The sequence below is a fragment of the Erpetoichthys calabaricus genome, chromosome 2 (genome assembly GCF_900747795.2).
Source record: "Erpetoichthys calabaricus chromosome 2, fErpCal1.3, whole genome shotgun sequence".
NCBI lineage: Eukaryota > Metazoa > Chordata > Cladistia > Polypteriformes > Polypteridae > Erpetoichthys > Erpetoichthys calabaricus.
In genome coordinates this window covers 95,300,282-95,326,060 of record NC_041395.2, presented here as the reverse complement: position 1 = coordinate 95,326,060, position 25,779 = coordinate 95,300,282, and the positions used below count along the sequence as shown (strand labels likewise).

General features: G+C 37.2%; 1 protein-coding gene across 4 annotated transcripts; it reads right to left on the bottom strand.

Moving 5' to 3' along the window:
- Positions 1–19,421: 19,421 nt before the first annotated feature.
- Positions 19,422–23,572, bottom strand: si:dkey-109j17.5 (zinc finger BED domain-containing protein 4). Of its 4 annotated transcripts, none has more exons than XM_028794169.2 (3): positions 23,397–23,572; positions 22,049–22,203; positions 19,422–21,943 (listed from the first exon to the last, which is right to left on the bottom strand). In XM_028794169.2, the coding sequence occupies exons 2-3, from the start codon at positions 22,196–22,198 to the stop codon at positions 20,285–20,287; spliced, it is 1,809 nt and encodes a 602-aa protein (XP_028650002.1). In that variant the 5' UTR covers positions 22,199–22,203; positions 23,397–23,572; the 3' UTR covers positions 19,422–20,284. The 4 variants fall into 4 exon arrangements, with proteins under 4 accessions (XP_028650002.1, XP_028650003.1, XP_028650004.1 ...); XM_028794170.2 differs by having other exon boundaries at positions 22,049–22,200; XM_028794171.2 differs by having other exon boundaries at positions 23,437–23,572.
- Positions 23,573–25,779: the final 2,207 nt, after the last annotated feature.

The following is a 25,779-nucleotide window of genomic DNA, read 5'->3' as shown; positions in this document are numbered from 1 at the left end:
AATATATGTCATAAAAAATAAGCAGAAAGACATTCCCAGTAAGTTGTATCAGTTTAAACTCTGCACTCTGTAAGAAATATGAAAGTTCTGGTCAATGATGTACTAACTACAATGTCTGATCTCTGCTGCTTTACGGAGACGTGGCTTAGTGACACTGACACTGCTGCCAAATGGTTTTATCTTCTCTCACAATAATTGCATAATTACACAGGTCTACAAAAAAATATTTCATATTTGGAATTGGGAAGCAGTAGCACTAACCCCTGTGCCATCTAGATGTATTTATTACCAATTCACCTTTTACAATCAAAATAAGAACATGATTTTTTTAAATTTCTCATAAACTTTAAACAATTATGTGCCTTCATAAATTTGAAATGTTAAAATAACCTTTTTTTTTTTTTTAAACTGAAGGAGGCATATGTACAGTAAAAGTCAAGATGAAGGCTAACACCATACAGAGCAGACAATCAATATGAACAGCGATGAAGCAAAGGCTATTGGGTCAAACAAGCAGTAAACAATTGGACTCCCACACTCCACTGCTCCGCCTAAACGCCATTAGTCCATCACTCACCTTCACCTCCACTGTTTCACATTTTCTTTCACTAAATGTTGCAAATGTAAATACTTTTAGCTTCTAGCTGCTTGGCTGGGTCCAAATTTCAGAGAAATAAAGGGTATGGAGAAGTCTTGTTAGATGAGACATGCAGGCATCAGAAGTCCAGTGTTACTAAATGGATTTAATAAAAGTCCTACAGTGCTTTATTTAAACAGTAGAACAGATAGCTGAGAAATCAAAATCAACACATCATAAAGGGCACCTCACTAAGTGGGATTCTCGGTGGTTTACCACATCATCAGTTTGGATAGTCAGGAGTTCCTTCTGCTCACCTCTAATAAAAATGGGTAACCTTTCTCTTAAAAAACATAGAAGAAAAATGTAAGATTTTAGGAAAATTAAAAACACTAAAAAGAAAGACCATCTGGTTTATCATAAGCGGTAAAACAAGAACAAAACCATAGTCACCAGCAGAGTGCTCTCGCATTGCCTTGTGCCCTTCGTGTCCATCTCCAGGGTGAGCCCAGTGCCAGTGTGCCCTCGATTTATAGCCACAGTTCCACAGCTGTATTATGGCTGAAATCAAATGAAAGCTGAGTTTACACCTAGGCTGTGCTTTCACCTCACAACAATGTTTACAGACACCGGAGGAGCTTATTATTAAAGCACAGAATAGTTAAGTATTCAACTGTCAAGAATTACTTTTTAAAAAGCAACTGAAATAAAGAATGAAGTAATGCATTGTTCAAAAGCAAGTTGGTACCTGGAACCTGTCACTGTCTGTGTGACACCTTCATGTTCTCTTGGAGTCCGTTTTTTTTCTGGTTGTTCTGCTTTACTACCACACCCCAAAGACATGCCCGCTTTTTCAATTCCAAACTGGCACACAGTACTGGAATGGACTGGTATCTCTTCAAAAGTTGGTTCTTGCTTTGTTTCCCATGTTAATGGAATCAACTCTCACTTCTCAGCACCCTGTGACCAAATAATAAGAAAATGGATGGGATACCGGAGTAGATTACAATTAACTCCTCTCCAAAGCTGCTAATGACAACATGTTGCACAAACTCCACTTTAAAATCAGTAGTAGAGGAATAAGAATTATTAAAAAAAAAAAAAAAAAACTAAATTCAATACATTCAAAATATTTTATTCTTGCAGTTACGAAAAATGTCTTTAGTTGCCCAAAATGAACAATGTGCACCTGTGGTGGGTTGGCACCCTGCCCAGGATTGGTTCCTGCCTTGTGCCCTGTGTTGGCTGGGATTGGCTCCAGCAGACCCCGTGACCCTGTGTTCGGATTCAGCGGGTTGGAAAATGGATGGATGGATGAACAATGTGCACTGTATTAGAAGTTTCTCCAAATGAATGAGATAAACGTCAGACACGTAAAGTGGTTTCTAGAGGTATCCATGTGCTGTTTTACTCTGTTTGTGTAGACATAAACAGAAAACTCTCGTCCACACCGAACCCAAACCCAGATGGGACAGCAGTCTGTCCCAGGAAATACTCACGTACTCACTGAACATTTGAGATCTGTGATCAAACCCTCAGGACATGTTGAAAAAGGGCCTCAACCCTTGGAAATTCTATGTAAAAAGTGAACAGGCTGGGAACTTAAGCCAAGTCACTGGAAGTGTGTGAGGCAGCAGCTTAAGAGACAATACCACTGTATCACCAAAAAAAAATGAGAAAAAGTAATCAAACGTACCTGCCAGACCCTTAGGACATTCCAATCAAACAGAATACATTATGCAAAATATAACTTCATTTCCCCTCAAGCTATGTCATGGGAATTTTCCATAGTTGACCACAACCTGTTTCAGTTTCCATAAGCACAATTTGCTACACCAGCCTACTGCCTGTTTTAGTGATGCTTATCAGGACACACCATTTTAAAAACCCAAGAAAAAAGGGAAACTTCAGTTTACTTCATTACGCTGGCCACAGTAGTTTGCTGTTGTTTTGGAATGCTTTCCCATTTATTGGTAATCTTGACTCATCTTTACATTTTTAGAAGATGTTCTTATTCACTGTTGATATCTACACTGCACACTCACAATTCAGTTTGGTGTATTTGATGTCCTGTTCAGGGTTTATTCTTACTTTAGACTGGAGACTGATGGGATGAACTTCACTCCTCCATGAGCCCAAACTGGACACAGCAGGTTTGAAAATGGGAGATGGTTGTGTTCTGATTTCATAATTAGATTTGCAGAACCTCTTGGCAAACAATACACTTCATCTTGATAAACTCTATTTAAACCGTTTAACAAGCAGCAAGGCAATACAAAATATCATTCTTTATTTACAACAACAACATTTATTTATATAGCACATTTTCATACAAAAAGTAGCTCAAAGTGCTTTACATAATGAAGAAAAGAAAAATAAAAGACAAAATACAAAATTAAAATAAGACAACATTAGTTAACATAGAAAAGGAGTAAGGTCCGATGGCCAGGGGGGACAGAACAAAAAAAAAAAAACTCCAGAAAGCTGGAAAAAAAAAAAAAAAAATCTGCAGGAGTTCAAGGCCACGAGACCACCCAGTCCCCTCTGGGCAGTCTACCTAACATAAATGAAATAGTCCTCTTTGTAGTTAGGGTTCTCTCGGAGTCACTTTTAGGCTATTTACTGTTTAGGTACCTGAAGCAAAATTACATTTGAATTAGATGGATCAAAATAAATGAGCAAAATTCTAGGCATGTTGCATAACAGTGAACTTTTCCCCTTTGAGCTACTGTATTTACATTATTTATTTCGCAACATTTTTGGCATTTTCTTAAAAAAAAAGTAAAAAGAGTAAACAAATTTCCTACTGAAACATAATAAACATACAAACAGTCTTGGGGGGTATTTTCCGTATGTCGCTTAAATCATCCAAGATCAGGTTCATCTTGGATAAGTTAATGCCAGCGACACTCATCCGGGATAAGTCGTTTTTTCAAACGCAGCTGTGTATTAGATTAGTCGAGCTGGATCTAATCATACGAGATGATTGCACACACCTGCGCTGACTGAAAAGCCCATATATATTGAGTCTAGAAAACATGATCAGCAAGTCTGATAGGCTGTAACAAAATGACGAAAGAACGGGCGCACTTTTTTTTTCACACACGCGGCGCAAGACCTTTTATTCGAAGAACATGAAGAATTTCAAGATGTAATATGCACAAGGGGTAACACTGCAAAAGCAGCCCCGACCAAAAAAGATGGCTGGCAAAAAGTGGCCGACAAATTAAACGCTAAGTAGTGTGCCTTGTACTTACTGAACGCAGCGTTTCATTTCCTATGTGTCAGATTAATTATTATTTAATATGTCATAATTCCAGATCAAACGTGAGCACAAGGAGAACATGGGAACAGGTTAAAGTGAAGTACAAGAATATTCTTCAAACTGGTAAATATTGGTATATAACTATTTAAAGAATTGTTGACATAAATAATCATATATAATATAAAAAACACTAATTTTTATTAAAGCTAATAAGAAGGCAGACAAGCAAAAAACAGGTGGAGGTCCACACGGTCCACACCTAACCCCTGCAGAAGAGTTGGCTCTCCAGCAAAATGCTCATCGCCCTGTTTCTGAGGGCATTCCAGGGGGAAGCTCCTAATCAGAACCAGTGGCAGGATGCAGTGGTCACTTCATTTCAGGTAAATGATGGTCATTGCATATATTTGTCCTCCATGTGTGCCATGGGTATGTTCCATATAGCCCTCTTTTTTGTTGGGTCAGTTGCAGGGAATGTCATATCCCTAGAACTTGTGTCTGACCAACGAGATATTGACGATGGTCAAATACTTGATGAAGACACTGTGTCTGATTATTCATAAGAAGGAGAGGTACATTTTCCAAATCAAACTCCACTCTGATCAGTTCCATGTGCCCCAATCACATTTGGAAATCCTGGTAATGAGAATGTTAGGCTGATTGTGAGATTCTTCATGGAACTTTGGGTATTTTTGCCTGTGTATTACCTACCTGCAATGGCATGAAACGCCTCTTTTATTGTCTGCACACGCAGGTGTCCAGGAAACACAATGAAAACCCGAAGGAAATATTTTAGAGCCAAACAGACTTTACGAATTGACTGGCAAACTGCACTTTTAGTTAGATTTTCTGCATCGCCTACAGTATATAAAAAAGTGCTGCTTCCAAAAAACCTCAAAGCAATGCATACTGTCAGGGGTTAGGTCTGGACCGCGTGGACCTCCACCTGTTTTTTGCTTGTCTGCCTTCTTATTAGCTTTAAAATTAATGTTCTTTACATTATATATGATTCTTTATGTCAACAATTCTTTAAATAGTTATATACCAATATTTACCAGTTTGAAGAATATTCTTGTACTTCACTTTAACCTGTTCCAATGTTCTCCTTGTGCTCATGTTTGATCTGGAATTATGACGTATTAAATAATAATTAATCTGACACACAGGAAATGAAACGCTGCGTTCAGTAAGTACAAGGCACACTATTTAGCGTTTAATTTGTCAGCCACTTTTTGCCAGCCGTCTTTTCTGGTTTGGGCTGCTTTTGCAGTGTTACCCCTTGTGCATATTAAATCTTGAAATTCTTCATGTTCTTCTAATAAAAGGTCTTGCTCTGCTTGCATGGAAAAAAAAAAATGCGCCCGTTCTTTCGTCATTTTGTTACAGCCTATCAAAGACTTGCTGATCATGTTTTCTAGGCTCAATATATATGGGCTTTTCAATCAGCACAGGTGCGCGCATTCATCTTGGATGATTAGATCCAGCTGAACTAATCTACTACACAACTGCATTTGAAAAACCGACTTATCCCGGATGATTTTCACTGGCATTAGCTCATCCAAGATGAGGCATCCGATCTCGGATGATTTAAGCGACGTACGGAAAATACCCCCAAATAATATACATTGCAATTAAAACAAAACATTGTGTGATCATCTTTTTCAAGTACAGATTCACTTTAGTGAAATACTACCGTGTTTCCCCAAAAATAAGAGGGGGTCTTATATTAATTTTTGCTCCAAAAGATGCACTAGGGCTTATTTTCAGGGGATATCTTATATTTATTCATGTACAACAATATACATTTATCCAAATACAGTCATGTCATCTTCTTTTGGAATATCGTCATAACTCTCCACATTCAAACCCTGAATTCCAGCCTGAATTTCTTGCTACTCCAGCCGCTTTGCAGATCGATGGGCCTGCTTCAATGTTTGATGAATGATTTGATGTGGTGAAGCAAAATGCCGACATACAAACACATTCGTGGTGCTTTAAAATTTAAGCGTTGCATATTCCCCAACGTAATGACACGATACATTTTAAAAGTCTCACATACCATCTTCTGTGCCGTCTTTTTTTTTTTTTGTACCTTGCAATACCATCAGAATGTACAGCGGCGTATTTGAGCCACAGAGGAAAAGAAAATAAGGACATAATGAAAATGTTTATTTTATGATTAAAGTGGAAATTTCGGCTTTAAACCCGAAATGTCCACTTTAATCCCGTAGTTTACTTTGTCATTAAAGTAGACCATCGTAAACGTCATCCCAGTTGTTAATCGCTACTCGCTTCAGGAGCTTCTTCCTGACCTGACAGCAGTTTTGCCACACAGATCACATTAAATTTATAATATTCCAGCTCTCTGCATATTTAGAATTCTTAGATTTACACTTGAAATCACTTTCATGATGAAATGCATTAAAAATATGTATGTTACATTTACAGATAAATCGTTAACTTTGTTTAAATAATAAATACTGCTAATAGTTACACATATGGAGTGGCACTGTGGCAGAGCGGTAGCGCTGCTGTCTCGCAGGGAGTCACGTACCTTGTGATCCCTGCCTGGAGTTTGCATGTTTCCCTGGTGGGTTTCCACAGTGGGCTCAGTTTTCCATCCAAAGACATGAAGGTTTGGATATTTGGTGAAACTACAATGACGTTAGTGTGTGTGTGTGCTTGTGTTTACCTTGCGATGAGCTGATCCCTCGTCCAGGGATTTTGCTTCTGTCTTGTGCCGATGATGCTGGAATGGGCGCATCCCCTAACTGATGGATGTAATCATTAAACATCCTTTTCAGGGATATTGTGGCAAGATGTCCTCGGAATTTAATGGATGTTTTGGGCACATGCGTCGCATTTCGTGAAGTATAAACCTGGCCTTAGGTGCTTTACTTTTCAGCTGATGATCTTGACGAGGGCTTATATTACTGAGCAGACTGAAAATCATGCTAGGGCTTATTTTTGTAGTGGGTCTTAATTTCGGGGAAACATGGTAGTACTTGGTGGAGGCTTTATATTTACTTTATCTTACTTATTGATGTATCAATGTAAAGTTGACAGTCACGCTAGTAGCAGTAGTGTGACATTCGTAGTAGTGATGTGCTGCTGCAGTGACTTTGTGAATCCTTACATCATCTTAGTACGTTCTGGAAACAAACCCCGGGAAGGGCGCCAGTCCACTGCAGGGGGCGCGCACACACACACACACACACACACACAAACACACTAGGGACAATTAATAATCGCCAGTGCACCTAGCCTGTATGGCTTTGGTCTGTGGGAGGAAACCCACGCAGAGAACATGCAAACTCCATGCAGGGAGGACCTGGGAAGCGAACCCGGGTCTCCTAACTGCAAGGCAGCAGCGCTACCCACTGCGCCACTGTGCTGTTGTTTCATCTCATCTAGGTAAAATATATTAATTATAGCAGACATTATTTGGACAGTTCTCTTTCCTGCTTTCAGTAAATATTTTCAAACATCATGTAGCAAAATAAAAATGAAATTTTCATACTGTAAACTTCCAACTATACAAAGTTTTTAATTTATCTATGAAACTGACCTTATTTGCATTACAGATATAAAACTTGTCACAGCGTGCCCTATACAAACACTAACTGAATCTTTTAAAAGGTCCTTTAACATGGACAATAAGGCAAGAGTCAATCCTGGAAAGGATCCCTGGCCATACAATACCACACTCACTCATATTGAGGCAATTATGAAACTGCACACTTGAGAACTTGAGAACGTTGAAAGAAGATGGAGAACACGGAGGGAAGAAAACAGGGAACCTGCTGTAATCCCCAAAGTAGCAGGTGGAAAACTCCACACGGTAGATAACGGAGCATGGGAATGAAAGTGATACTGAATTAACAATCACTATATTCTGTACGCATGACAATATTAACTCTATAAACCTATACATTTTCATTTGAAACATTAATCTGTAATTAATGCTCTCTAAGCAGCAGTGGCTGACTCAATTGGCTGGGGTCTTTTAACCTATGAAGTACAATTTTCTAAGTGCTGGTTTGTGTTATCTTATCTAGTGTTAATATTTCACAGAATCACAATGTATTTAAGGCAATGCTAAAGTTCAATCTATGCAAGTTAAAGTACTGTATAGCTTTGAACAGTGTTTGTTTTCAGATAATTTAATGTCCCACTTAATTCAATCTAGAATTGGGGGCAGAGCTTATCAATGCCAGATAACGTTTGAATTTTTTTTTTTTTTCATTTGAAATGTAATTTTATTTTAAAATAATGGCTATGCTCACTGAATTTACCAAAGCCATGGCACAAATTACTTCATCTGTTGGCTACTTTAATGCTTCTGTAAGCTTCAGAATATTGTTGAATGTTGCACTTTTTTTATCATCATAAAATGAACACATAAAGGATTTTCAATGGAAAAGAGTACTTTAAGTTTGTAAACCATAGCCATGATCATGTCTGTATGATATACAATGGTTATAGTCAAACAACTGATTTCGATGAAACTCAGTTTCTCAGAAAGCATTGTGGCTTTTTTATCCTTGAAATTCTCCATCAGAAAATAAAGTATAAACTTTGTCATTCTATATAAATAGCCTTGATACATCTTTTGATTTCTTATGATGATTTTACACATACTGTACATTGTTCTATTATTAAGTTTGTTTTATGGGAATGACATGCTGATAATAACAGCTTTTCACATGACCTTTTGTTAGTTAAGCAAACTAGCCTTTTCACCTAGTTAAGCAATGTTCTTCAGATAAACACAATGTTACCTTCAACTTACAGTAAAAAGAAGAAAATAAATCATGAATTTAGTCATTTAAATGTAAAATGGCAAAAACAAAAAAAAAAACACATTTAAATGTGCCACAAACCAATAAATCAGGGTGAGGACTTTAGTTTCCCAAGATGTGTATGAATGAAAACTCAGGGAATTTTACTGTGCACAAAATGCACAGAACTTTTTGAAACTCCAGCAATGAGCTAAAACAAATTTCCTATAACAAAGATTTAAAGAGTTACAAAGGCAACACTTTAGAGCTCTTTTGATAAGCTGAAACTGAAATATAGAGAGTATAATTAGCCCAAGAGTTAAAATCAGATCCTTCACTAGTGGTACCTGTAGTAGTCATTTAAATCAAATTAAAACAAATATAAAACCAGTACAGAAACATTCTTGCAATTTAAAATGCTGGTTAGTAAATATTTGCTGTATTGGGAAATTATGTTAAGTACAAACCCTGATTTGTGTTTTCTCAATGAAACCTGGCTTAGTAAATCTGACTCTACTCCCTTACCAAAGGCATCACCAAACGGTCATACATTCCTTCATGATAAATCAAGAGATACAGTGATCCCTCGCTATATCGCGCTTCGCCTTTCGCGGCTTCACTCCATCGCGGATTTTATATGTAAGCATATTTAAATATATATCGCGGATTTTTCGCTGCTTCGCGGGTTTCTGCGGACAATAGGTCTTTTAATTTCTGGTACATGCTTCCTCAGTTGGTTTGCCCAGTTGATTTCATACAAGGGACGCTATTGGCAGATGGCTGAAAAGCTATCCAGCTAACTTTCTCTCTCTGTCTCTTGCGCTGACGTAGGGGGTGTGAGCAGGGGGGCTGTGTGCAGCTGCTTCCTGAAGGACAGGCTGCACGGAGCTTCGCATACTTAAAAGCTCAAAGGGCACGTATTGATTTTTTTTATCTGTCTCTCGCTATCTCTCTCTCTCTCTCTTCCTGCTCCTGACAGAGGGGGTGTGAGCTGCCGCCTTCAACAGCTTTGTACCAGCGGTGCTTCGCATACTTAAAAGCCGTATTGATTTTTTTTTTGACTGCTTGCTTTGCACTCCTTTGAAAAGGAAGATATGTTTGCATTCTTTTAATTGTGAAACAGAACTGTCATCTCTGTCTTGTCATGGAGCACAGTTTAAACTTTTGAAAAAGAGACAAATGTTTGTTTGCAGTGTTTGAATAACGTTCCTGTCTCTCTACAACCTCCTGTGTTTCTGCGCAAATCTGTGACCCAAGCATGACATTCTAAAAATAACCATATAAACGTATGGTTTCTACTTCGCGGATTTTCCTATTTCGCGGGTGGCTCTGGAACGCAACCCCCGCGATGGAGGAGGGATTACTGTACTGGTCAAAGTGTCCTTGGGATAACTATATGTGACAAACTGCTAACTGCCTCTACAAACCTAGACACATTTATATCCTTTGAGGCACCTGTATTAGATATTAAAACAAGATTCCAGCACAACTGTAACATTAGTCTACAGACCACCAGGGCCATATTCAAAATGCATGACTGAATTTGGCAGCCTTTTATCTGGTTTAGCCATAAATTACGATCATGTAATATTGATGGGAGATTTAAATACACCCACTGATGTGGAAACTGTCACTTTCACCAGATTCTTTACTTATTTGTTAAATTCAGTAGAGTTTTGCCAGTTTGTCAATGGCCTGACACATAGTCATAAACACACATTAGATCCAATTATTATTTATGGAGTTGAGAATCAAAATTTAAATATTAAACCTTTAAATTATGTTTTGCTTCTGCCCTTGCCAGTATACTCACCAATTAAAACGAGGACAGTTCAACATCTAAATTATAACTCATCAAAATTTGCTGATATTTCGAGAAACTCGACTTTAATTGTTGAAAACAATTTGGATCAGCTAATAAATTATAATGAGACTTTAAAAAATGCCTTAGATACAGAAACTCTCATTAAAACAAAAGTGATTAGAGTGCATAGAAACTCACCCTGGTTTAATGAGAATACTCAAACTCTTAAATTTGAGTGTCAAAAACTGAAGCATAGATGGCGAGCAACAAAGGTCTTCTAAACTACATGGACAGAAAGTGTTAAAAAGTATAAAAAAAAAGTTCTCTTTATAGCTCACTCAGATTACTATTCTACATTAAGAGGTAACAATAGTAATTAGCCACTGTTTTAAACAGTTCACAAAGATAATCTAACAAATGGGAATTCAGAACCACAGTGCAGAATAAATACTGACATTAGCAGTGGAGACTATGAAGTTCTTTAACGAGAAATTTGACAGTATAAGATCCCAGATTTCAGTGTAACCTCACAAATGTAATACTGTATTAGCCTTGCGCTAGAGGTCTGCACAGGACTGATTTTTTTAAACCTGCGCCCTGCTCCCGCTTGCAGAAACACATTGCTTCCATTAAGACATTAAGTCACGCATGGTTCATAAGCCTGAGTTCCATTTTGTCTCCACAGACTGTTTGTGACCTTGTGAGCTTACCTTGCTGTCCAGTATGTTTGATACACCTGACTTTTTTTACATTAGCAAGAAGTTGTGCAACTTTTGGTGTTTTAATTTGTTACATTTATAGAGCACTTTCCATGCAGAGAGGACTCAAAACGCAAACCCATGATCTCCTTACTGCAAGGCAGCTGCGCTACCACTCTCCATCACTGCTGGTGCAAAAACACTTGAGAGAATTGTGTTAAGAATGTGGGCACTACATTTGTTTCACTATCTTCAAATTAGAAATTTTGTTAAACAGAAATTGCCCGATTTTCCCCACCTCGCACCCTCCACAACGCTGGAAAAAATACTGCTCAGTTTCGAGGAATTAAACACAATTTCCGCACTATATAAAATCCTACTAGAGTCCCTACCTTTCAAAGATTCAAGAGGACATTGGGAAGAAGATCTCTTAATCAATATATCAGAAAAGGAGTGGAAGGTAGCAAAGCAGAGAATTCACTCGAGCTCCATATGTGCAAAGCATAGAATTATTCAACTAAAAATTATATATCAAGCTCATCTGTCTCGCTTAAAACTGTCCAAAATGTTTCCAGGGCAAGATCCAACCTGCGAACGCTGCAACCAAGCTCCTGCCTCACTGGGTCACGTGTTCTGGGCCTGCACCAAGCTAACATCATTTTGGACCAAAATTTTTAAGTGCCTTTCAGACAGCCTTGGTATCACAATCCCTCCTAACCCATTAACAGCTGTGTTCGGTGTTCTCCCAGACGGACTTGAAGTGGAGAAGGACAAGCAAACCGTGATTGCATTCACTACACTTTTGGCACTGTGGACACTTTTTGTGACTGAAGACAGAGAAGAAAATTAAAATTAGTAAAAACCTTTTATTGATACATACCAGACAAGGGTAAAATGACAGAGAAATACAGTCCTAGGACACCGCACTTCATCTGCCTCGAGCACAGATATCCTTGCTCTTTTATACCTTTCTAGTCTCCTGATCGTTGACCATGTAAGCAATAAAAATAGCGTCCTGACTCATTTTGTATTATTCCAATTGGTAAAGTCTTTACCATAAAGGTATATTTTCTTGTCACACACATCATTGAAAGAAAACTTCCAGAAAGTATATATGCTTTTTTGTCACGTACGCAAAACACAAACAAGTTTGATCATTCTGTCCTATTTTCTGTACTTACACACATACATTTTGTTCAATTACATTTTATGTTTTTACAGCACGCAGACTTATTTTGTTAAATTGGAAGAATCCTAACTCTCCTCTGATAAGTCAATGGGAAACCGATGTTTTATATTATTTGAAACTGGAAAAAATAAAATTCTCAGTTAGAGGATCTGTACAAAATTTTTTCAAAACCTGGCAGGATCTAATCAATATTATTTTAGAATAAGAGAAATAACTATTACTGCATTTAATTCCCTTCTCCATTTCTTATTTACCTATATATTTATTTCTCCCTTTCTTTTGTTTATTGTTGCCTTATTAAAAAGCCTCAAGCAATTCTCCTTTGGCTAAGCTCTCCTTCTCAGGGGTGGGGTTTGATTTGTCTTCAATTTTGTTTGGTTATAAATTGATCTATTTGTATGGAATGATTACAATAAAAATTAATTAATAAATAAATAAAAGAATGTGGGCACTACAGTTTAATCTGGTGTAGCTGTGCAAGGCAGTGGTCATGTTTGCTCTTCGGTCAATAACAGTCAATTCTGAAAGCTTAACATTTTCAAACAGTAAAAGGTGCAAATGTTTTCACCCGTTTTATACATGCTTGCTTTGAACGGAGTCGCAAAAAGCATCCTTGACACAAGATTGTAGTTCTCATTAATATAATGGTAGCAGATATGAAAGAGGTTTTCTCAAAACTTTCAGTCTAAATCTCTATTGGCAGACTCTAGCATGTCACTTTGCTACTGCACAAGAGTTGCGCTTTAAACCTGAGGTGCCTGACTTGTATCCACTGTATGTTAACACAGTTACCACACCAAGTGAACGGACGTTAGTTGCCAGTTGAAAATGACTGCCTAATGTCAGACTCACCCCTTTACCAAGTTTTTTAATGCTGTTTCCACTAAGGCCGTCTCCAGGCTCTGCAATCTTGAGAAAGCTGCACACGAGACAGTATAGGTATCTGTGTTGTTAGATTTATGCCCAGTGTTTCACACCATTAACAATTCTATTTTATTAGAGAGGGTGGAAAATTTCATTGGTTCACAGACACTACGCTTGCCTGGTTTAGTTCTTATTTATCAAATCGTTACCACTATGGACGGAAATGTGCTGACAGTACTCCATCATTATACTCAAAAGCTAAATGTGGTGTTCCACAGGGCTCAGTTGTATTCACTTTACATGCTTCCGTTGGGAACTATCATTAGATAATACAGTGATCCCTCGCTATATCGCGCTTCGCCTTTCGCGGCTTCACTCCATCGCGGATTTTATATGTAAGCATATTTAAATATATATTGCGGATTTTTCGCTGCTTCGCGGGTTTCTGCGGACAATAGGTCTTTTAATTTCTGGTACATGCTTCCTCAGTTGGTTTGCCCAGTTGATTTCATACAAGGGACGCTATTGGCAGATGGCTGAGAAGCTATCCAGCTTACTTTCTCTCTCTCTCTCTCTTGCGCTGACGTAGGGGGGTGTGAGCAGGGGGGCTGTGTGCAGCTGCTTCCTGAAGGACAGGCTGCACGGAGCTTCGCATACTTAAAAGCTCAAAGGGCACGTATTGATTTTTTTTATCTGTCTCTCGCTATCTCTCTCTCTCTCTTCCTGCTCCTGACAGAGGGGGTGTGAGCTGCCGCCTTCAACAGCTTTGTACCGGCGGTGCTTCGCATACTTAAAAGCCAAAAAGCCGTATTGATTTTTTTTTTGACTGCTTGCTTTGCACTCCTTTGAAAAGGAAGATATGTTTGCATTCTTTTAATTGTTAGACAGAACTGTCATCTCTGTCTTGTCATGGAGCACAGTTTAAACTTTTGAAAAAGAGACAAATGTTTGTTTGCAGTGTTTGAATAACGTTCCTGTCTCTCTACAACCTCCTGTGTTTCTGCGCAAATCAGTGACCCAAGCATGACATTCTAAAAATAACCATATAAACATATGGTTTCTACTTCGCGGATTTTCCTATTTCGCGGGTGGCTCTGGAACGCAACCCCCGCGATGGAGGAGGGATTACTGTATACTAATTTTCACTTATATGCAGAGGACACCCAATTATATCTTTCTTTTAGACCAAATGACGTTTCTCACATGCTGTCCTTAATTAATTGTGTCAGTGACTTAAAACAGTGGATGGATGAGAACTATTTGTCACTGAATACAGAAAAACAGGATGTTAGTTATTGGAGGGTATGATGGTGACCAGAACAAGATTTTGTCACTCTTAAACTCAGATGGAATCACCATTAGTTTTACTGAATCAGTATGCAATTTAGGTGTTATTTTTGATACTAGCATGTCATTTTAAACACACATTACAAACCTATCCAAAACATGTTTTTTCCATCTTAAAAATGTTGGAAGATTAAGATGTTCTCTAAACATGCAAAATACTGAGAAATTATTTCATGTATTTATTTCTAGTAGGACTGACTATTGCAAAGCATTACTTACTGGCTGTTCAAATTGTTCCTTATGCAGCTTCAGGTAATTCAAAATGCTGCTGCAAGAATTATTACATGAACCAGAAAATACAAACAGACAACTCCAGTTCTGAAGTCCTTTCACTGGTTCTCAGTTAAGCTTAGGACTGATTTCAAAACCCTCCTTTAACATATAAAGCCTTAAAAGGCAAAAGCCCAGCCTACTTCTCTGAGCTTATCATTACTTACAAACCAGAGCACACATTGAGCTCTCAAGATACAAGCTTGTTCAAGATTCAAAGGATAAGTAAAATAATACAAGGTGGTCAAGCTTTTAGTTACACAGCCCCAAGGCTAGGGAATGATCTGACTGCTAATATAAGAGATTCCCTTTCAGTCTCAGCTTTTAAATCCAGGCTGAAGATTCACTAGTCTAGCATGCCCTGACTAGAGCTGCTGATTAACTATGCATACCACATTTCTGTTTGTTAGTCATTCATACAGAAACAGAGATATCACTATATTTTAAACCATTACTAACCCTCTTGTATTTTGTTACTCTTCTCGGTATCTGGATGTGGCACTTGGTGCCACTGCTCTACTGCTCTCCTATATATGGGAAAGTCATCTCAGATAAAAGAGCACTAGAATCATCAGATAGAAAGATTCTCTCATCTGATTGGATGGCCAGCACAGAGTCCTCTATAGAAAATCCACAAGCAGGTAGGCGGCCAGTTGGCAGAGGTCTCCAGAACTGTGATTTTGTTTTGAGTTTCTCTTGTACAATTTTAATCTCCATTGTTTTCAACTGGCCATAGTTCATTGATTAATTAATGGACACATACTGTTGGTTTCCATTTAGGTTTAATTGTACTTTTTACTATATGTTTTAGCAAATCTGCATTTATAGGTGTACCAATTCTGTATTTAGTAATTAGTATCATCTATACTTTTAACTGAGAATTGTTCAATGGCACACTGCGCCTGCAATCAGTGAAGAATGCTATGTAAAAAAAAAGAAAAAAAAGTTGTACTGCATTGCAAATATTGTCTTAAAAATCTACAAAATTGATGTAGAATGTTATAGGTTTACTAACTTAAATTTTATTCTTGTCCAAGAATTAATCTTTATAAAATGACTCATACTAAATCTGCTAGTCTATTGCACCATAAGTTTAATATATTTAGTGAGTAATAATTGAACGATTATAAGCAATTATCACTTAACATTTACATTCTAGGTTGAAATAGTTTTTTATCTAAATAAGATTTACGTTACCTTAATACACAAAGTTATCAAGTGTTGTGCATCATTAATGGAAGACATGTCCATCCCTTCATCCGTTTTTCAATCCACTTAATCCAGTTTAACGCTGCAGGGAACAGACCCTATCCCAACAGTGTCAGACACAAGGAAGGAAGTACATCTGGAGTAGGTCACCATTTCCTTGAAGAGCAAGCTCACACACGGGCTTATTTAGAGCGACCAACCTATCACGCCTTTTGGGCTAGGTGATGAAAGCAGGGGGTAAAACCTGCACCAACATGGGTAGAGGTTCAAATGAATACAGACAGAGCATGAGACAGAATTCAACCTGATGATTTTTTCCAATAAATATTCTGAAACTGTATAAAAAAAAAAAATTCTTTTGAAGTGCACAACAAAGAGCAACACCCATCATGCACAATTACCAATGTAACAGCATAAAGAGAAAAAGTTTATTTCTCAAAATGGGTATATATACAATTATACTGAAGTCGATTTAACAAGTTCCTTAATGCACACATTTTAAAACTAATCCTCATCACAAATAATAGCAAAAATAAATATCTCTTTCCGAACATTCACGAACACAGGACTGTTGCCTCAGCTTTTTAATCGTAATTCCCTTTGGTTATACCCTGGAAGCAAAGCAATGGATTGCAAAAAAAATGGCACTATATAGAAGTTTTCTTACTACAGTGATCAAAAGTATTTCAAATAAGTGAAATGTTTGTGTTTGGAGAAAATAATTAAAGGTTTGTCCTAACATACTATATAATAAATCTGTACTACCTAACATTTGTAATCAACCTTTATTAAGTTATAGACATTATCTTAAAATATGTTTTTAAGCTATGCAAGTAGAAAAGACACCAAGTATTTTGGATTAACTACTCTCAGACAATCTAGCGGTCCAGCTTCTATCCTAGGCATGATGTTATACCCATCTTATGATCTCTTTAGAGTGCCAACTGGTTTTATTTAGATGGAGTCCTTTTCATCTGACTTCAATACTCCACAAATGCATACTTTAAGTGTGAATCAACAACTTCTAAAATGTAACTGTTGTACTTTGCTGACACATAATAAAATTATGCAAAGTAATTTTAAACACCTATTCCATAAAAGGAAATTCAATACATTAAAAAAAATTAAAATCAACAACAACAAAAAGTACTGAAGTGAATTCAAAGTGCATACCACACTCATTTATTGTGGAGTTTCATGTTCTATTGCCTCTCTTTAAGAATGTGCATGTTCTACAAAAGCCAATAATCAAAATGTAATCTCATATCTGCTCTGTTCTGAATCATAGCCAACTTCAAGAAAAAAATAAAGGTCTGTGTGATTTTTTAAAGGCATTTTTTCCATGAGTTATTTTAAGAAAAATGTCCCTGTAATTAAAATATTTGCTTTTTTTCCTTTAATAGACACTGTGTACAGATAAAGCACCCCTAATACTAGTGCTCTTAAAGAACCTGTAAAAAGAACAATGCTTAGCCATCCATTCTCTTTTCCATAGGCAAATACAAAATAAAACAAATTACAGTGAAAAAAAAAATTCTAAGTAGAATCAGTAAGAAAAATAATCGATACCTTACTAAATGCTGGTTATCCATGCTGTTATGGATCTTGCAAGGCTGAGTGGAAGCAATCATTAAACATAATAAATTAGTGATATATATTCTTTAAGGTTTTTGAGAACATGAAGAGTTGAACAAGCAAGTAAACATAACACGTTATAAAAGGAATACAATCCAAAAATTAATTCAAAGCTTAAAAAGAGAAAAAAAAAAGAACAATTAAAAATGTAGTTTTTCAGCAGCTGAATCGTCATCAGGCCCGTCACCCTATTTCTCTCCATTTGCAGATTTACACTGATGCAACCTTACTCTAAAACTGCATTCACATGCTATGTGATTTTAAAGTAACACCACTTGTAACATGACACCTTCCCATTTCCTCATGTTCACATACATTTCCTGACTGCGTTTTGAAAGAAATCCAAGGCTGGTTGTTGATTTGCTGCTTGATTTACACAAAACAGATAATAATTAGCTCTAATGTTTTCAAGAAAATAATAAGCAAACTACATACATTAAGCATTTATTGCATCAGTCCAAATATAATGTGACAAGACAATGTGATTTTTGGCTGACCTGATAAACTTTTTTCTTTCTCCACATTTTATATTTGTATTGTTTTACTTTAAAAAATCTGATTTTGAGTTTTCAACAGAAAAACATGTTTTGAAATCCTTATGACATGCTTTGGCCATTTCTGGAAAGATCTGTGTCTATGGTAATTTTTTTTCTGGACATTGTAAGTGGAGAACAAATGGGCTCAATCTTATGAAATTCAGAAGATCAAAGTTTGGTATACACTTTTCGAACTTTGAAAGACTTTTGTGAATTATGAGTTCAACCCAAAGCTCAAGTTTTGAGCTATTAAAGTTCAAAATTTCAAACACAGCAGTCACAACAGATAAACCCTAATTTCAAAGAAATCCAGATTAGATTGCATGTGTCGATTAAATTACCAAGATGTCTATTTGTGAGTCACTGATGCTTACGTTTTTGTTCAAAAAACTTTTCCTATTCCAAGTTTTGAACTTATTCACCTTTACTTTATTATTTGGGGGTGCTGATGAAGTTTCAATTCCTTCTACTCTACTTTTCTCAAATCTTTGATTAAATAAAATGTAAGCAAAGGAATTAAACCTAAACTCACACAGTAAAGGTTGAATTGATTCATTAATTAAACACTTCAAATTTAGGCCTAAAAACTTAAGGCCAAATATTTCAGATTTGTAGTTTAATTAAAGAACATAATTTTTCAAATGGATTTTCCTTTAAAGTGGACCTAAATGTGAAAAATAAATAAGTGGTATTGCACATTGAATATATTTTGGTAAATGCATACTGTACTAATGTTATAAATATGGATTCAGATGCTTGCCACGTCATATTTTTTATTACTGAATGAAGTGGTGCATAAATGTTATAAACAACTAAACTAATTTGGGTAACTCTGTTTCATCCAAATTTTCCCAATTGGAGCTATAAGTTATAGAGGGTTTTACATGAAATTTCCTTCTGAGAAACATGAACACAGCACAACCCCTTGCTAACTGTTATGTTTCATCGGAGGTGATCCCCCAATCCAGTAAGATAACTGATCTAATAACTCTCAAAGTAGATTAGCCTATGTTATAAAGGCTGTGATAATGTGCTCATTTCACAAGTATTTTATTTGCTCACACAATCAGCTTTCATTCGATAATAAACAAACTTTCATACCATAAAAGAAAACCACAACTGATTTGGACAACAAAGATAGGTCTGCTAACAGGAAAGGAGCATTTGAAAGAGAGGGAAGCATCACCCATTGCAGAATGCCATTCTCAATTTAAAATCTGAACAGTTTACTTTATTGTACAGATTCATATTTTTTATCATAAAATAGTTTATTTTGAACTTTCCGAAAACAACTGCTAATTATGCATTTATTTTCTAAAGCAATACTGTAAATACTCTACTGAAATTTCATACATCAGAGAAATGGCCTGACAGCTTCAAATGCTGCAATATGTCCAAATTTAAAACACATACTGTAGGTAATCACAGCAGACACTGAAGAACATTCAAGAATATTAATAATCTTAAGAAAAATAAAACAAAAACTGACTCCCAGACTGTAATGTCTTACAGTTGAGCAGTGATACTGCTCAATAAAACTCAAGCAGCCACCACCCCAATGAACACTGCACATGACCAAAGGCAACAGAGACAATAAATCACTAAGATGTATATAAAACAAAAGAAAAATACAGTAAAACTGGAGAAAGCCTTATTTCATATTTGAAGCGCTCCAATTGTAGCATACTCACTGCCCAATAAAACTCAAGCAGGCACCCAACTCAAACCCTGTTTGCCACCACCGAGTCAGAGAATTGATTATAGATGATAAAGAAAGTTCATTACTACAGAGAAAAAAATACCACATGGTGTAGTTCAGCACTTCTCAATTCTTCATGCAGACTGTCCAATAAAACTTGACCAGCTGCTTATTTCCACCACCAAAAAGAACAGTCAATCACATAAATACAAATAATATGAATCTGTCAGAGATTCATATGTAATTGACATAAAAATGACTGGCTGTGTTAACCATTACCAGAGTTTAATTATGTTAGCAATATGCAGCTTATCAAGATGAAAGAACGGTTTCACTCTTCAGGAGATGGGATATCAGTCTATCCATATGTCAGTTTTCACCTTATCAATGTACACACGTGGTAACTATTTTAATTAACAATTCAACTGACCATTGCATCTGATAAACATAAGTTCCTCGAACATTGCATTTGAGAAAGAATATTTCTCAGGCTGAAAAGCTTTACAATCAACTGAAAATAAATGATCCACTGGGGCAGACGAAGCTGGAGTTGGAAGATACATGGATGCCAGCTGAGCAAGCTGAGGAAGTGTCACTTGATGTTGCTCCCAAAATGCCAACGGGTCCGCATCCTCTGGAATACTTGGCTGACTGAAATAGCTTTCAACCTGAGAAAGTGTAGCAGTGGCAGTGGGAAACTGAAGTCGGTGGGAATCTGATGCCATAAATCTGAATAAACTTGAACGCTTTTTTGGAGGAGAAGACAACTCATCTGCTGTTGAAGTTTCTGTAATTGTCATGGCCAAAGCTGAAACCTTGTTGGTCAAAATTTGCTTAATGTTACTGGCTTCTTCAACAGTACACCAGTCAAGTTTCCAACGTGGATCCAGAGCAGCTGCCAGAGTAAAGGCTTCTTCATGTTCATATTTAGTCAAATGGCAGTTAATAGAGGCTTTAAGTGTTGAAACCATTTGGGATTTGTAGGTGTTTGACAATTCATCCATTTCGGCACGAAGGCCACGTATACAAGGTAGGATGCAACTAGCAGTAACTTGGGAGTCTTTTTCAGTTTGGTCAGCAGCAAGTTCAAAAGGGCTAAGGATTTCAACAATATCTTTGATAATATTTAATTCATACATTGTGAGTTTATCAGGAATTTCAAACTGTTCTAAATCGGACTGATTCGTCTTAAGGATGGATCTGAGCATCTTCAATTGGCTATTCCATCTAACTGCATCAGGACATTGCTTCTTACTTTCTCCTTCACAGTTTCCAGATTCTAAGCTCAATTGATTCAAATAATTGACAACACTGTTAGCTTTGCTTATAATTCCAGACATCTCTCCAGCATGTTTTAACCCATCTTGCACAACCAGGTGAAGTGTGTGAGAAAAGCAGTTAAGGCTCTGAGGCAAGTAAGTAAGATCAACATTTGTATCAAATTCAGCACTATTGTCATTTTCATAAGCATATTGTTGTTCCAAACCAGGAAGTGTAACACTCAGTTTGCGGGAGGCATGATTAACTACAACAATGACAACTTTGTCCTCTATTCCAAACCTACATAACACTTGCTGGTAAAACAAAACAATACTTTCTGCATTAGCTGAACTGTCAATTCTTTTAAAAGCAAGCATGACATGCTTAATTTTAAAATTGTGAATATAGTGACCAGTAATACCAAGAAAAGAAGGTGTATCTTTGCTAGACCATATACTCACTGTCACACAAAGACCCTGAATCTTTGCCAGCTGAGAACTAATTGTAACATGAAGGCTAGTTGTCTTTGCAGGCAGAAGAACACAGCTCAGCTGCTTCTGAGTTGGAAGAACAAATGAAGGTTGAGCTAACTTTAGCAAAGTTTTAAAAGAAGGATCCTCCACACGTGATAAAGGCTGCAGAGAATGGGTAAGGAAGTTCACCAGACTATCTGTAAGTACTTGCTGCCGAGGATCAGTTGGTTTCCACGCAGCTTGCTGAGGATTCACATAACGATGGACAGTTGGCTTAACCTTAGTTGTTTCTGCAAGAAGAGGCTCCTTCAGCACCTGGTGAATATCTGCATGGTGTCTCTGAAATACAAAAGCAGATCATAAAGGTCACATGCTGTCCAATATTACCAATCAAAAAGTGGAATATTCATGTTTGCACATTATGAAAAAGTTAAGACACTTTACCTTCATGTGTGTGAAGAAATTGGAGGTTGCCTTGTATGAGCCTGACACCTCTCTACTGCAGTGCTTGCACTTCATCTTGAAGTTGCCAAGAGTTGTCACCTGGTCTTGGGCCCATTCAAAATGGTTGAAAATACGAGAATGTGAAGGCATGACTGCTGAATATATTACAAAAGCACAAACCAAAAACTGTTAGTGAAATGACGGTTATATAAAAAGTCATCTAAGAAGCATGTTCCTATTATTCATTTAAAATCTAAATATATATGTGCTGAAATAAGGTTTAATACCAACAACTGAGCATGGCGTTTGCCTGTTATATTAACTGTTGATTCCAAACTGGCCCGTGTGTGCGTGAGTGAGCAGGCCCTGTGATGGAAAGGCTCCAGTCCTCGATGACCCTGGACTGGATTAAGCAGATTTGAAAATGTTGTTACCTTGTTAAATCAAATATTTAATTCTGGATGCTTTCAAACAAGTGGAACGTTTCCGTCATTCCACATGCTTTGTTGTACTATTACACAAGTCTTCCGAATGATCTCCAAAATGAGTTTGCAAATGCAATGTAATTGAAGTAAAGAGGTGTACAACGACACACAAACCTGAACATGGACAATAGCAGCAGGTAGTTCTACACAAGCAGGGTCTTTGAAACCATAATTTTCTTCCTTGCCATAATATTAGCTTGTTTATTAAAAAATAAAATTAAGCTCCCATTAATATCCCATATCAAAAACAATTGTTTATAAATCTCTTTATTTTAAAAGAAAAGGCAAGCTTACAATTTAAAAGCTGTAGTATTAAGCTCATACTTCAATAGCTGGTATACACAGGTCTGTATAAATTTTGTTGGAGATTTAGCCTTCATTTTTTATTCGATTTGCCTTACGTATTGTTTACACATTGTCATCTTAATTGTCTTTAACCATCTGCTGCAAAGGTACATTTCTCAGTGAAAGAAATACTTTGTTTTCAACACCAATAATTGAAACAGAAGTCACTTTTTTTCTATACACACGCCAAAAACGCGGCTTCCAATAAACGCTCCCGTTAAAATGTTTCTTCCTACATATGTGCAGAAACGTGCTAGACGCAGCACTGAACAGTATTTAACAGAATCTTAATATTACGTTGCGGCCCAGCGGCTCTCTGTACACTCGGCAGTCACATAATTCAGTTTTCCTCTACTCTTTTTTTTCCTAAATGACAGACTGCACGTTTTAATAAATATTTCTCGTAATACGCTTGTTGAGACTGAGTTTTCATATCGCCTGCCAGTTTTCAATTTAAATGCTATGCAAACAGACATAAAATGGTAATAAATGACAACTTTCAAAACAAACACACAAACCTTCTGTCAAAAGCACACAAACAGAAGATGATTACAATACCAGGAAAAGGAGCCTACAGCCATTGAGGCTCCGCTGTTACGTTCGCGTATGCTGGTAAAAAATGCAATTACAGTCAGAAAGAGCCAAAATGGCGTTCACTGCGCGACGGCTCTCTCGGGCATGAAGCGGATTGGACAAACACGGGCCAATTGCGGCGCAAAGTCGAATGAGTGACGGAAATATGAGCGACTCGTGTTGCCAATTACGCCAGCATCTTTGTGCAGAGCCCACGCTGGCGCACCTGCGCACCTAATGATACGGCGAAGGAACCGAAAAGGTTTTTGAAAGGTTTCGGACGGCTTGGACAAATACTTTAAGGCCTCTTTAAATCAGACTAGCTGTTTATTCATCTAACACGTAAATGAGGTAGAGGACGGCACCTATCTGAATGTATGTAATCAGTAAACGTCTATTTGCTACCAAAAGCAGGTCAAGTAATAACATTTTAACCAGGTGATATTTTCAGCATCACTTCAAAGTCTGTCGCCATTTAGAGGTAAACGCAGTTCTTGGCCAACAGTCACTTAGGTGTGCACCCACTTTCGACTCAGCTGTGTTTAGCTGAAGTTCAAAAGTGTTATAATCGGGCCTCAGACAATTTATTTTGGAGAGCAGGCTGGTTGCGTCAGTCCGCACCCCACAATATAGTAGAAGTGCCTGTAGTTACAGCTCTACGGGAGGAGGTGGCTCAAAACAGGAGCTACCAGGAAATCCATTATACATGCGCAGGCTTTCAAGACTAATGGCGATTTCTGATTGTGACCCTGTATTGAAAGTGCAGTAACATTATTGCACCTGCTAACAACTTGCAATAGTTTTCCCCTCAGGCTACAGATATTTTGCTTTAGTGGGTTCATTGCTCCATTTTTCTGTATTTCAGCATGGCAAAGTCATAGTGAGTAATGGTTCTGTACACCACACAAGAATTGTTAGTATGAGCATATTCCAATTATATATATATATATATATATATATATATATATGTGTGTGTGTATGTGTGTGTGTAAAAGCTGAAAGTTCGGGTTACAGTACTGTAAGAGTTGGTAAACAGAGTCCACTGCTTTCACCTTACCAGATTCTGGTGTCGGTTCTTTCTTTATTGCTGTGACCTCGGAAGTGTAGCAGAGGTGTCCGTGATATATAGAAAACCACACAGTGATTTTTTAGTCCAGTTTGTGGACTAAAGATATGCTCTGATAATTCCAGAAGTATATATTTAACAAAGGTTTAGGAAAAAGGCTGTCTCATTTCCTATGGAATTATTTTGTTATGTATGCCCTTACTTGCTAAAGGTCACACAAGTAGAACCGTCACTCAAGTTGTCGCTCCACTATAGCATTCTTTGTCTCATACAGCTATTGTACATCTGACTTCAGCTGATGCTTGCCTTTTAGGATGCAGTTAATGATGACCACTTCTGCTTGGACACCAGGTTTAACTAGCTGCCATTTTTTGTTCTCATTGTGTAGTCATACCACCATAACCACTGCAAGATATGGTTAGCATCTTTTGTCATAGTCATTAATACAGACAGATTAACTTTTTTTTTTCTTTTTAGTTCACTTTGCTCCCTTATTTATATGTAGAACTCAAACATACTCTCTCACTAGGCAGGGACTCCTCATGCATACAAATGTGGTCTAGTCAGTTTTTTTTCCCCAAGTCGCCCATAACCAAACAACAAAGATGCAGCCTAACATGAACTGTTTTGTGTATTTAATCCAACAATCTGTATACTTTGCATCATTTAAAAACTTTAAAGCCTATTGTTATTTTTAATAAAATGTAATGTAAGTGAAGTCCATCTGACAGAAACACAAATGGGAAGTTTGCTGGACCCTGTGTGTCCCAGCTTCATCAGAGTGAGCACGAATTCATTTATTTAAAAAATTCTGACAATATACGTCCTTTTTCCTTGACTTTATTTGTTCTGCTATAAATATAAGTGAGGGTAACTGAATTATGTTACATCATAAGCTCTCGATTAAGACCAAGATCAAGGTTCAGGACCCAGTCATTCGAGAATTTTTGCATGACAGACAGATTTAGCATTTTATATACGTAAAAGCTGTAATTCTGGATGCAGTGCTGTAAGAGTGAGTGAACGGAGTATAGTACTTTCACTCTACCAGAATTCAGTGTTAAAGGCATAGTAGAGGAGTCCTCGATATGTAAAAAAGTACACAGTGATAGTCACCCAGTTTGTGGACTACTTGTCAATTGTTTTAATGAAACAACTGTGAACTTATAAGGCTGAGCTACACCAACCCCTTCTACACAACTCCACTCCTACACCTCCCCTCACTAGTTGTTCAGTCTTATTTTTTTAACATGATCAAACTC

Coding starts and splice junctions, on each gene's coding strand:
- si:dkey-109j17.5 (XM_028794164.2), bottom strand. CDS start 22,855: ATGAGCTTAATACTACAGCTTTTAAATT. Junction 22,204..22,827: donor AATACTACAGCTTTTAAATT/GTAAGCTTGCCT, acceptor TAATATATTCAG/CAGTCATGCCTTCACATTCT. Junction 21,944..22,048: donor ATTTCTTCACACACATGAAG/GTAAAGTGTCTT, acceptor TTTGTATTTCAG/AGACACCATGCAGATATTCA.